Source organism: Haemaphysalis longicornis, unplaced genomic scaffold (genome assembly GCF_048455015.1).
Source record: "Haemaphysalis longicornis isolate Haplotype H1 unplaced genomic scaffold, Haemaphysalis longicornis Haplotype H1 scaffold_8, whole genome shotgun sequence".
NCBI classification, from domain to species: Eukaryota; Metazoa; Arthropoda; class Arachnida; order Ixodida; family Ixodidae; genus Haemaphysalis; species Haemaphysalis longicornis.
Genome location: NW_027526445.1, coordinates 7,586,405 through 7,600,053, shown reverse-complemented (window position 1 = coordinate 7,600,053; position 13,649 = coordinate 7,586,405). Strand labels below are relative to the sequence as shown.

General features: G+C 46.8%; 1 protein-coding gene across 1 annotated transcript in view; it reads right to left on the bottom strand.

Annotated features, from left to right (window-relative positions):
* LOC144149749 (uncharacterized) overlaps positions 1-11,855 on the bottom strand; it is a 37,366-nt gene extending 25,511 nt beyond the window's left edge. The window contains exon 1 of the mRNA XM_077681403.1: positions 11,733-11,855. Coding sequence (XP_077537529.1) covers positions 11,733-11,855 — 123 coding nt within the window. The remainder of the gene's footprint in view (positions 1-11,732) is intronic.
* Positions 11,856-13,649: the final 1,794 nt, after the last annotated feature.

The window sequence follows — 13,649 nt, the reverse complement described above, 5'->3', positions numbered from 1 at the left end:
CAATAGAGCTTTTTCCCCCACAATACCGCCTGCTTGATCCGCTTGAGGCCGCCATAAGCCAACCCTTGGTACGGTGCATATGCCCTTGCATTGAGGAACCCTAATCATTCAAAATCAGGCAGCACCACGAGCGCGTTACTGGTGTTATTTTCCCTTTATCCGCGTTGCTGATGTCAATCTTTTGCTGTTGTGTGATGCGATGAAGGTAGTGGAGACGCCTGCTGAGAAAATCTAGCTCTCCCGCTGCTAACAAGCCTGAATGATAACTAGCCAAGTGTCTTGTAAAACAGCTCATTGCCTACGCACCAAACTTGGATCGCAGTGGACATGTGTTCTATTTCAAAGTGACGCCATGTGTGCTTGGTGGTCCTGGTGGAGCCTTTACACAGCGCGCTAATGGTGTGCTGTTGTAAGTCATGGTTTTGAAACACTGGTGGCGTGTCCTTCAACCAGTTCCCTGCCGTAGAGGAACTATGCGCGAAGTATCAAACAAACGCTTCCTCGGAGGTATAACTTTCTTAAAACTTTTTTATGCGTCATTTCTTACGCTGATCTCTGAAAAATGAAGCATGCCAGCCTTCTCTGTGCGGCGCAAAATACATTGTGCGCGTCAAATGCAATAATATTTCTCACTCAATTTCCGGAATTGTAGAAGTTTAAAAAAGGCATGGTTCGCTTGCACAACAACCCCGTCTATGCCCTCTCGATCATGTGGATCAGCGGTTCGCGCCTCCCCTTAAAAAAGGGTTATGGTCAGGCAAGGATGGACAGAAAGGAGGATAGAAAGGGCGAAAAAGAGATGAATGATTACAAGGCGCGCATCACGATGAGCACTTGCTGCATGACAGCGAATAACAGAGTCCTGTGTTCATTCAAAGTTCAACACTGCACGGAGCGTGTTTTTGCAATTTCACAGGTAACACTGTAGAAACGAAGAAACATCAGGGTAGAATGGGTGCATAGATGCAGTGTCAATTTCCCCGATGATGCCATCCATCATTGTGGTTTTGAGCCCGCCACTTTTGCAGACAATCCTCAGACAATGTTGCAGACTATCTTCGCTCCGTGCGCGAGCCACCGCAACGGCTGGGGAAGCCGCCGGCGAAGGGATGGCCCTAAGGTCCCCCGAAAGTTATGGCGATAGGCAGAGACAGCCCCCTTTCGCATGGCCCTAAAAAAACCTCGCAGTCGCAGAGCTTGCGAGAGCATATAGGTCGGCCGTTTTAGCAGTGTCATTGAATGCAAATACAGCAAAAAAAATTGGTTCCTCGCACTAGGTATTTATAAAGCATTCTACAACGGCAGTCCACCAGGCATTTTTCATAATCTTGCTCTCGTCTTCCTTAGACAGAAACGTCAAGTCTAACTTGGGAACTTCCTCCTGCACCAATCGATTAGTGTGAAATTCCAGAAACATCAACCCACCACTCACTATCTTCATACGGGTGTCTCTCAAGGATCAATCTTTGGAGACACTCATTTTCAATCTCGCGATGTACTAAGTAAGTAGTATTCTGAAGGAAGGCATTGGCAGCCGATTTGCTTTTTGCGCGAACGATATTGCGGGATGGCGCTATGCCAGCAATTTCAGTTTCAAAAAGGCCATGATGTTGAAACCTGCAAGCTTGGACCTCCTGGCTGGAGATAATCTTGGCCTGCTTTCTACTCCAGACATCGCAGCTGAAAACGGGAATGCTTAGCGTCAATAGTAGACGTGCCTCGAATGAGGACCGGATCATTTCCGTTCAAGTGGAAACTCTCTATTGGAATCTCATAATGCAAATGTTTGTCTCCAAGCTCTCCCCGTTGGCAGTTTTAACAGCCCGACACAATGGACAGCCCCCCTTAGGGCAACCTGGCTTTCTAGTTTTCACCAGGTCAGCCGGTCGTCCAATAAACATGGCTGGAACACCAACAAGGTTGCACCATGCTCGCTCACGCAGTAGCACATGGACGTTTGAGATACGGCTTCTCGGTGTATAACCTATGTCTGTCCTATATTAATGGCCTTCATAGGTTCAACTGCGACCTGATCCGGAGAATTATTGGGTTTCATAACCTTACGCGAGTTGATATTGGGCCTCAAGTTGTTTCCCTTTCTTCCCTTCATAACCTTATGAAACAACAAGTCTGTGCACCCAGCATCACAGGGAACATTCTCCTCGAAAACGAGTCCGCACCTAGTGGGATCACCGAACAGGCCACTAGCTAAACGAACTGTATTGCACCCTATCCTGGACAGAAGCTACCTTCGAGTGGCATCTCGCGCAGCTGACCAATTCGAAAGCCTCATCAAACAGCTCGAGAGCAGTATTGTCGCAGTCTTCTCGACGACAAGGCCGAAGGTGAGGCAGAAATTTACCTGCACGTTGTGGCTGACGCAACGACGGCAGCAATAGCCTGGACCTCTACTGATCTGGTTTAAGTACCTCGATTCCGTTACGTATCAATTACTCACGGGCTTGTGGAAGAGGTGGAAGTCAAGGGCGTTTTAGGAGAAATCTGGCACCATCATCATCATCATCACCAGCCTACCTACGCCCACTGCAGGGCAAAGGCCTCTCCCATATTCTCCAATTACCTCGGTCCTGTGCCAACTGTGACCAATTTATCCCCACAACCTTCTTGATCTCATCTGCCCATCTAACTTTCTGGCGCCCCCTGCAACGCTTGCCTTCTCTAGGGATCCACTCTGTTACCCTTAATGACCAGCGGTTATCTTGCCTTCCACGTCCCTGCCCTGCCCACGTCCATTTCTTCTTCTTAATTTCTACTGATATGTCTTTAACACCAGTTTGCTCCCTGACCCACTCCGCTCTCTTCTTGTCCCTTAATATTACACCTATCATATCTGGCACATTTGCGGTCATTCCTCCAATTTTGCCATCCAGAACTTCGGAATAAGCACTTACTCCCACGTCTTGCTTCAGGTGTTGAATCCGTAAATTCTCAGCTAATAGTTGGGTACCCGACTTACAATCACACGGCATTGGAATTCGCATGGGGTGGACAGCGGGACACATCATGGATGCGCACGGCCAATATCCGGTCCACGCTGCTGGCAGGAAAACAATTTAAATCTCCCCCACAGTTCCCAATGCACTAACCTCCTTTCTCCAGCCGTACTGCCAACTGTGGCTTCAGCGCCTTAAGGGGAGCAGCCAACATATGCAAGATAGACCCCGTATATAGTGCTCCACCTTCTCATTCCTCTTTCACGATTGAGGAAATATTCGCAAATAAAGTGTACGGTAATGTGCCTATATTTCTCACGTGATATACACATAGGCAGCCACTGTTATGTCCAAGCTCTGTCGCGGCAAACACGGTGGTTGTGATGGCATACCAGATCTATATCAGATGATCTGGCTCAGCGCCGTATTCCGCAGAGGTCGACTAAAGCTCTTCGCAATGGTACCGGTACCGAAAAAGAACCCCAGGTGGTCAAAATTAATCCGGAGCCCTCCACTACGGCGCGCCTCATCGCCTGCGTTGCGTCGGCGCGTTAAACCCCACAATCAATCAAATCAAATCAATGGTACCGGTACCTTCATTCGAATCTGAATACGTACGTCATGCGCCAGAAGAGCTACGAGTTCTTGAAACCTATAAACCTCGCACCTCTTTACGGGCTACCTATCTGCCTTTCTACCCAATGAGAATCTGGCCGCAATACACCAAGAATGTATAACACTCCCTCTCTTATTATGACGACAGAGCCCCTCTACTATTTATAATTTCTGATTGCTTGTCCTAGACACTCGAACACATTGCTGTTCTGCGCCGTGTTAATCTAATGAAGTTAACATGAACAAGGTTGTTGGAGTTGAGTACTTGTTCTAGTACTTCGACGCCCACCCTGAAGAGGGTTCTCACGACATATTTATATTGTTCGGCGTTTCATTTATTTATACCCATTTTCAATGTAGGTGAATTTCCGGCCTGTAATAACATAACAATTTACATTTCCGGTACAAATAAAGCTAGCAGTTTTCTGCGTACGTTTCACGTCGTCTCTAGTTTTCTTGAAGTGAAGGTAATCAACTTGCAGGAGGCAGTCCAGCCCAGGCGGCACAGTTGACTGCTGCCACATGGTGAGCAACGCATTGGCTGGAGAAGAATGCGTTCGAAAGGTTTGGCCAAGCACATCAGGCCTGAAAAATATTAAAGTGAAACACCGCAGCTTTTACCCGTTTCGGGAGCGGTTTTCAGGCGGCTGTGCCACCGCTGTTCTTTTTGTAGTTATAAATTAGTTCTCACTAGTTAGGCCAAAAAAAAAAGGTTGACGTATTTTCTACTCGTTGCAGCGTAACCTTGCGGAAACATTTTGCGCAAAGTTGTTACAATCGAAACGCAGCAGAAAAAGTTTTCGAATGTCAATAATGAACGAAATAATGTAGCCACGTTTGAGCATTTTCAGAATAACTTTGATAGGATTGCGTGTGTTGACGCTGAAGAATATTTTGCGTGCATACTATAGAAAAACAGTCTGTGTCATGTCCACTGTCTCACCAATAAGGCTGCATTATTGCCTCTACAACAAATATTGCATGATCATGCCACAAGAAATGGCTGAAGAGGCTCTGTTGAAAATACACTGAAGGCGATACAAATTTTCCCCAAACTCTATAAATTCCAGCAGCGGTATTTTCAAAAAATACTCTATATTCGGGAAAAACTGACATTTTATAATGCCTAGATTATGTATTCGTCGCATGCATGGAAAAAAAGACAAAGGTGTTTACTGTGTAAGATCTTTCTGTGGCATCTAAATGTACAAAAATCTTATGCCAACTTCCCAGAACAGTTCAAAAAATGATTCTTTTTTCACTTTTTGACTGACTTGATTTGCGCACGATGATTACTTTCTTCTGCCAAAACACACCGCTGTAACGTAAAGAGCAGAAACCACCATTAAGGGCATGCCTAATGTTTTCGCTTTGGACGATGACCTAATATTGAATCGCCTAAAACTATAAAAACCTCATATAGAAAGAAAAGTGCGAAAATATTTTTGAAAAAAATTGATGAACTACATTGCGAATAGACAAAGTAGGAGCCAGCACATATTGGCAGCACAATACGGGAGGTATCATAATCACCCTCCTCATCAACATCCTACTCAGGACCACTATAGGACAAAGGCCTCCACATTGACATCCAATTGCTCCTATCCTATGCTCCTCCAGTCCATAGTTGGCCCCGAATTCCTATATTCCATCATTCTATCGGATTAATGTCATTTCTCTTCTTCTACACCCATCGCTTGGTATGCACTCTGCTACCCTAATTGCCCTCCGGAAATCGGTTCGTCTCACTACATGGCCAGCCAATGTCCATGTCATTTTGTGTATTTGAACTATGCGTCTAGATTTTTCTCTTCCAGGTAGCTAGTTTACAGTCCTTGCGTGTTACCAATAACATTATTCTTTCGATGGCTCATTGAGCCGACCTACGTTTGTATTCTAATTGTTTAGTAAGGCGCAAAATATGTCATCATAGGTAACATGCACTGGTTCTAGATTTTTTCTTTTGGGTGACAGAGGGAGCTTACCATTTATTATTTGGGAGTGCTTGCCGAGTGCTCCCCCACCCATAGCTTTTCAGCGCCGGAGCTCTCTCTCGTATTTGGGGTCAGCACTGACCATCGGTCCAAGGTAGTGATATTCTCTTACTGCTTCCAGCGTTTATTCTCCTAAGCTGGAGAGGACGTTATTGACCGGATTATTCCACATGGCTTTAGGTTTATTCATATTTACTTTTAGCCCTATGGCCGTGCTTTCTGGTTGTGGTTCCTCAAGCATTGTTTTCGGGTGTTTTGCAGGATCACTCAGCAATACTATGTCGTCCGCCAACCTCAAATGACTCAATTATTCCCACAGTATGGCTAATCCTATGTTTTTCCTGTCAAGCTTTCAAAAATCCGCTCCAGACATAGTGTGGATGGTTTTGGCGAGATGGTATCGATTTTTCTTACTCCCTTTTGGATGTGGAATTTATCGCTTTGTTTGTGGCGGCTTATCCCTCCCACGCATTTGTTAGTCTTCTAAAAGTCTTACGTAATTCTCCCCTATTCCCTGTTCTTTTAGCGTTTCTAGCACGGATGCGGTGAGTAAAGAGTCAAACGCTTTCTCATGTTGCATAAATTGAATGTTAAGCGGTTTTGTGTATTCTGCGGATTATTCTATCACTTGACTGACAACATGGACGTGATATTGTTTTTGAGTACCCTTTCCTAAACGCAGCTGGGTCTCTGGGTTGTTGCCAATCACAGCTGTCACCTTTGTGGCTAACAATAAATTTGGTAAACAGCTTGTAAACGACTGAGATTAGAAAAATGAGTCTATAATTCGTGAGGTCCTCGGGATATTCCTTCTGATGAATCACAATAATATTGGCGTTCTTCCATGGTATGGGCACTTTTGCAGTCTTAAGCATTCCAAAAATACAACAGCAAGCTTCTCCAATACAATATCTCCTCCCTCCTTCAAAAGTTCCACGGTTTTTTCATCGTCTCCTGCAGATTTTTGTTTATTTTCACGCCTCTGAGTGCCTTTCCTACACAGTCTTTAGTTACTAGTTGGATATCGCAAGCTAAGCGTGTACTCTCAGTAGTTTCCCCTGGTTTAATGTCGCTTGCATACACTCTGGTGTAGAATCGTTCTGCTACAGCTATTATTTCGCCCAAGTTGTGCGTTTTGTCACCCTCCTCGTCTCTGAGTGCGCATATCCTGTCTTTTCCGATAGCTAGCTTTCTCTTAGTTGTTTTCAAACTTCCCGCTATTTGCAGCGTTTCCTCGATTAGTGCAAAGTTATACCGAGGAACGTTTTTGTTTCACTTATGATAATAGTTTCGACAGCTCGGCATGTTCAATCTGATCCGCCATACTTGAAACTTTACCTTTGACAATTAGTTTCTTCGTTTGCATAGTTACTTTTCGCGTTTCTACTCTACATGTTGCCTCTCCCTCCGCTGCTGCTGGCCGATGTTATGTTGCTGTTAAGCCTGTCTACGCTGACCTTGTTCTGCTCATTCAGAAGCGAGAATTTGTTTTGGAGAGGTATTTTAAACTCTTGCTATGTAGCTCTGACTGACTTGATGCGGGGCTCTCGGTTTTTAAGCATTTCCTTTTCTCTCTTCTGAGATCCACCGTTATTATGCAACTAACCATCCTGTGATCGCTGCTCCGACTCTTACTTAGCTCCTCTACCTTTCGCAAGGTAGCCGGGTTGTCTCGTAGAAATAAGTCCAGTTCTGTTTTGGTTACACCATCGGGACTTTTTAATGTGCTTTTCCAATTCGTCCATTTCAGGGAAAATGTTCTTAAACCTCAGGTTATTTATCCCTGCAAATCCTACCAGTGTATCTCCTCGACTGTTGCGATTGTCTATTCCGAAGTTTTCCACTGACCCTTCCCTCATATGCTTCTTACCCACCTTTCTGTAAGAGTCTCCCATTACTATTGCGAACTGCGTTGTTGCCTTCTTCATTGGCAATTCGACGTCCTCGCAGAAGCTTTCTACGCCTTCATTTTCATAGCTGGTTCTTTGCGCGCAGGCCTGTACTATCTTTAATTTGTATCGTTTGTTGAGCGTGAACAGCTCAGCCGCGACTCTCTGGCTGATGCTGAAAAATTCCTCCACGTTTCCTGCTGTTTCTCTATGGATCGAAAAATTCCATCGCGTGTTGTTCTTCCCTTCCGGTCCAGTCTAGCACAGCATATACCCGGTAGTGAGCTCTATAAAGCCTTCTGCTGCCCTTCCTAATTCTTAACCCTGTAATATTCCACTTAATGTCTGAGAGTTCAGCTATAGTACAGCTTTAGTACATTAAAACTATAGTACAGCTTTATTACAGCTAAGCTTCCCTCGTTAAACAGGGTGTGTGCGTTGTACGTTGCCAGGGTCAAGTTCGAAAGGCGGCCTGTCTGGACACAGGGATTCTTATCACCATCTGCTGTATCGCTGTTCTGACCGCCGCAGTGGGCAGGTACTCTAGAGGCGCTGGGGACCGAGGGCCGAGAGTTGATTTGGTTAGCCATGGAAGGTGGTGGCCAACTACTACACCAAGGTGTCCAGATGGCTCTCAGATAAGGGAGTCCTGCTTCTGTCCCCAAGAGCATTTTTAGAATGAATGAACCTTCCTTGTGTAGGCTCTTTCGTCCTTGGAATGTAACTGAGCGAGTTTAACATTGATGAGCACTTTGTTGGATGCATTAGAGACTTCATTTCAAACCGAACAGAATACGTTACACCTAATAATTACTGTTCCGATACTTGTGCAGTCAAATCAGGAGTTCCGCTAGGCTCGGTGCTGGGGCCCTTATCGGCATTATTAACCTTCCTGATGGCGTTCAAGCCTCGTCAATTAACTTTGTGTGTACAACAGTGGAATATATCATACGATTACTAACCCGAGCCACATCCATTGGCCAAGACGATCTTAACGTGTTGAACTGGTGCGATAAATGTCTGATGAAAGCAAACATCAACAAGTTCAAAACGATGCCTGTTACTAGAAGCAGCAAGCAACATATTTGAAGTTTCATTTTCTTAATAACTCTGCCTTATTGCCTGTTAGCATGTACGAATACCTCGGCCTTCATATCTCGAACAACTTAACCTGAAAGGCGCGCGTTGACTATGTCACTAGCAATGCTAATCGCATGCTTGGTTATCGGCCTCGCAATTTACCTTGGCGCATAGCTGAGGTAAATTTGAAAGTCCATTTGAAGCTCGAGTACGCTTGCGTAATATAGGACCCCTTTCAAACTTCATTCATAATCGTTCTTGAAGCAGTCCAAAATCGAGCAGCACACTTTATTTTACGAAATTATTCCCGATGCGCCCGTGTAACAATGACGAAAACATCGCTCTACCTTCCTGCTCTTTCATGGGGCGCAAAATGTTGTCGCTTCTGCTTATTCCATAAAACGTTCTACTAGAACCGCATTTTGAAACAAAACCTTTTCTCTCGTGTCTCGTACATATCGTCTCGATATGACCACATAAAAAAGTAGGCGTACCAGAAAAGTGTACTAACATATGTCACGACACCATCTTTCCTACAACCAGCAATGACTGGAACCACCTTCCTACCCCCATCATTGATATACCCGATCCTGTTATATTCACGATTGCTGCACACAATACTCCGAATTGGCAATTTACAATGCGGTCATTTTTCTGTGCCTTTCACCTTTCTACCACTCCTTTCTGGAAATCACCCGGGCCTCCAAAGCATTCTAAATAACCAAACGAGTAAGCTATAATATTAGCACCCGATCTCATTCTCTCAAGAAGTGTCAATGAGTAATCATCTGTACCTCAAAAGGTCTGACTGATTTTGGCTCACTTCCGAATTCCTGCCGCACCTTAGCAAATGGGGAGTGGCGGTCCAATTGATAAACATTCCGGTACTCACTGATTCCTTTTTCACTGCCTCACACATCCTTGTATGATTGAGTGTTGCCTCTCGCATCGTAGAGCCAGCTGAGTTTTCTGAAAGGTAAGTTGGATTCCTTTTTACGGGTTACATACCCATGTGGGAGTTGGCCTAGAATCCGCCTCCTGAAATATAGCTTTACCCTCCGTAAGCTTTGACAGACAAATATGAAATTAGAAGCTTAGAAGAAAACAGAAAAAAGGACAACCTTGTACAACAACTGATTCAGTAGAGAAAAACATAACAGGGGCGCAAACTATTTTTCTTGGCAACCTATTAGAAAAACCGCAACAAGAAAAAATCATGCTAATGCATACGGGGCCTTCAGCCGAGTGGCGGTTTAATTCATACATTCGTCTCTTCAAGGATAAGATAAGCTGCGTTACTTTACAGAAAAAAATATGTGGCAAATAAATAAATTTAACTAAATATTCATTTGTTTCCAAATAAATAAATATATGTGGAGTTTTTCGCCTGCCTTCAAAAAAGGCACTGAAGAGAAAAAACCTTCAAATGGCTGCGCAAAATGCAATTGTGTGAAATAAATCTGCATCCAAATTGGTCTATTGGTTGTTAAAATTTACGGAAATCACTAAAAATAGGCATTCCACATGAAATGGAGGTCATTCAAGCAAAGCTTTAATGTTATTACTGATGTTGTTGTAGGCCAATATGCCCTGCCGGAAAGTCAACTTGCTCTGACGATGATCATTAATGATCGCCTGTAAAGTGCAGGAAAAAAACGGTTCCCGGGGCAAGAACCGAACCTGGATTCCTCGCGTTATGAAGCCGGCGTCTATCTTATTGCTACATTTTGATATGTTCGAAGCGAACACGAAGAAGCAGTCACCCGTTCGTGCCGTACACTCAAACCGAAACGTTAGACCAGCTTCGTGCACAACTGACCATCGCTGTAGATATACTATTAGAGGGGTCCAGGTAGCAGATACTCGCGGCGTGGGATTGGCGAACCTAAGAATAGATCACGAGAAAGCTTCTAATTCAGCCATCGTCGTCAGAATATGTAGGCGTGCATGATTTTTAATTAATAGAAAAACACGGGCCCACAAATGATGGCTTTGGGAAACCTTGTTACTTGACGGCAGGACGAAAGAAAAGAAAAATTAGGGTTAGTCTATATGTTAAAAGAGTGCCCTGACTGCGCCCACGGGTGGGCGTGGGTCATTCGGTTCGCCGTGGACGTCACAATGCAATCAGCATGGTGTTACGTAGGGTCTGATTGATTGTTCGGCCAAATTTTACTGAGCTTCAAATAAAGACAACTGCGCGCAGGCACCAGATGGGGTGGTTCCCTATTCGCGGTACCCATACGTGTCCAGTAATTCTTCTACTCTAGCCACCAGCTGTTGCTGAATGGCGAGGTCAGAGCAAGACAGTAAGGTCTCCCATCGCTCGATCGGGTTGGGGTTGGGGAGAGGGTAAGGGTGTAGGGGGGTGTTTTGAGTTTTACGCACTCCCAATTATGTGCGTGAGAGTTCCGTCTCCCTTGCAGAATGGACATGTGTTCTCATGTTCTGCCGGGTACATTTTGTGCAGAAGCGCTGGCTGTGCGAGTGACCGTACCTTTAAGCGGCACTGTATCGTCTGCTGCTGTATGCTTATCTGCTTGTATGGCTTGAGGAAGCCTCGTTCTACTTTCTCTTTATATGCGGACGATCTCCTTAAAACTCGTGACTGGGTGCGGTTGCTCTTCCTCGGCCCGGATGGCTAGTTCTCGGGCACAGTGGTCGGCGGTGACGTTGCCTTCCAGGAGCGAGTGAGCCGGGACCCACACGAGCTCGGTGACTCGCCCAAGTGTTGGGGGACGTTTCTTCATTATAGTTGCGGCCGCGGAGGAGACTATCCCCTTCCGATAGCTTGCGTACGCTTTCTTGGATTCGGTAACCACCACGCTGACCTCCGACATGGCTAGAGCGCGCGCTATGGCTACCTCTTCTGCCACGGTCGGATCCGTAGTTTTCACCCACGCACAGGTCTTCAGCTCGTCGATATACGTTAAGGCTACCACAGCCTCTTTTCCGCATTTTAGGAGCGAGGCGTCCACGTACCAGACCCGGGAGTCCTCCTTCAGCTTCCGGGCCAGGGCTCTGTCCCACGCCGTGCGCCTGCCTTCGTGCTATTCTGCTGTCATGTTGCGTGGTAACGGTTTGGTTGTGATGGAGCCACGCCATCCCGGGGGGAGTGGTGCCACTTCCGTCTGTGGTTCAACCTTCCATCCAATCTTGTGTAAGACGGCTCTTTCGTGTTCCGCCCTGCTCAGGCGGACTCTCTGGCTGGAAAAGTTTGCTTCGATGAGTTCGTCCGTGGTGGTCAGGATGCCCATGTCCATCAGTCTCTTCGTTGACGAGTATGTTGGTAGACCCATGGCTATCTTGGTGGCCTTACGCATCGCCCCGTCCAGCGCTTCCTAATTTGACTTCGGTAGCCGGAGGTACGTGTCAGAGTACGCTACGCGGGACACAGCGAACGCCTACACTAGCCGCAGGGCGTCGTCTTCTTTCAGTCTGTGGTTGCGGTTCGTAAGTCTACCTATCATGGTTGCGATCTGTTGCGTCGAGTGTTTGATCTTGGTAACGGTGGCCGAGGCCTTTCCGTCTCCCCTAAGTAAGAGTCCCAGGATCCGGATCTGTACTGTCGGTATGATTTGCGTACCATTGGTTGCACTAGGGGGTGCCTGCTTCTTTGGCCTGCCCGGTTGGATGATGAGCAGCTTCGACTTCTGCGGGGCGCAGCTCAGGCCGCAGGACTTGGCGTACCCGTGGATGGTCTCCGCCGCTCTCTGCAACACTCCTTCTATCCATGCGTCAGAGCCCGAGCGGTTGGTCCACACCATGATGTCATCGCTGTAGAATGCGTAGGTTACCCCGTCTACCTGCTCGAGTAACGAGGCTAGGGGAAGGAGCGCCAGGTTGGAGCAAATGCGACAGAACCGACCCTTGAGGGCTACCCCTGTCCCCGACCTCCATGGGTTGTGACGTTTGCTCACCAATCCTGATTGTTGCCGTTCTTTTGGTAAGGAAGCCTTTGATGCAGTCGAAAGTACACTGGCCGCAACCCGTGCTTCCTAGATTTTCCAGCACGCTCGCGTGCGACATGTTATTGAACGCCCCTTTCGAGCCTAGGCCCAGTATCGCTCGCGGTGCTGTCTTTATTGCATGCTTCACAACCAGTTCTCTGAGCTGATCATCACGTCTTCCGTGCTTGGGTGTTGTCTAAAGCCGTACATCGTGGCCGGTATCGGTCCCGTCTTGTCTGTATGAGCTTGCAGCCTCTTTAGCACCATGCTCTCGACCAATTTCTCCACGCAGGACCTGACCTCTCCTGTTTTCCATTAGGGCGATAGCCGCGATTTCTCCTAGGCCTCATTACGTGACCCAGCAGCTCTCTCGCCACCGCATTGCTCATGTTACCGAGCAGTTTGTAGATAGTCGTTTCCGTACCGGTAGCACTCCTCTTGTTACTCCAGTGTATTGCGGACCGAATCTTTGCGGCAGTGAAAGGTGCGTCGAGGTCCCAGTTCTCCGGCCCGGCATACTCGTGGCTGAGCTGGGTAACAGTCATACGCAGAAATGCCATGCTGGGCTCGGAAGAATCATCACTTATGCGGTTAATTGCCGACGTAACAAAGACAGAGAAAGGTACGCAGGGCTCGGGTTTGCTTTTCAAGCTCCACCGTCGCAAAGGAGGGACAGAGAGAAACTGCACAGTCATAGTTAGCCCTCGTTTACGGTGGCGCGTTAGTACACCGACCAGTTCTGGCTGATTTCCGCCGGTCTCAGACGTGCGCTCCGGTATCACGTGCGAGAAAAGCATACGTGGTCTCCCACGTCGCCTCTTCGGACGCCCTAGACCGACTGGCCTTGTATCGACGCTGATTGAACCTGCACAAACACTTGCGCTCTGGGCCAAAGCTGCACCCCTGTTTTCGCAAGTTCTAAAAAATTGGCTCGAGTACACACGATTTGGTTAGTGTGGTCTAAATTGGGCATTGAGTGAAGGCGCGTAGCAATAGCGCACTGCGCCACTGCCGTCTTCGTCCTTCTTTTGGCAGCTCGAAATCGTCCGGTTCATATATCCAAAAGAAAACTGTAAATAGTACGCTGCGCACTGCAGAGCCATCAAAAGCCATGATTCCCCTAGTAGGATGCAACTTCATTCAATAGGATTAAATAGCCTGGGACCC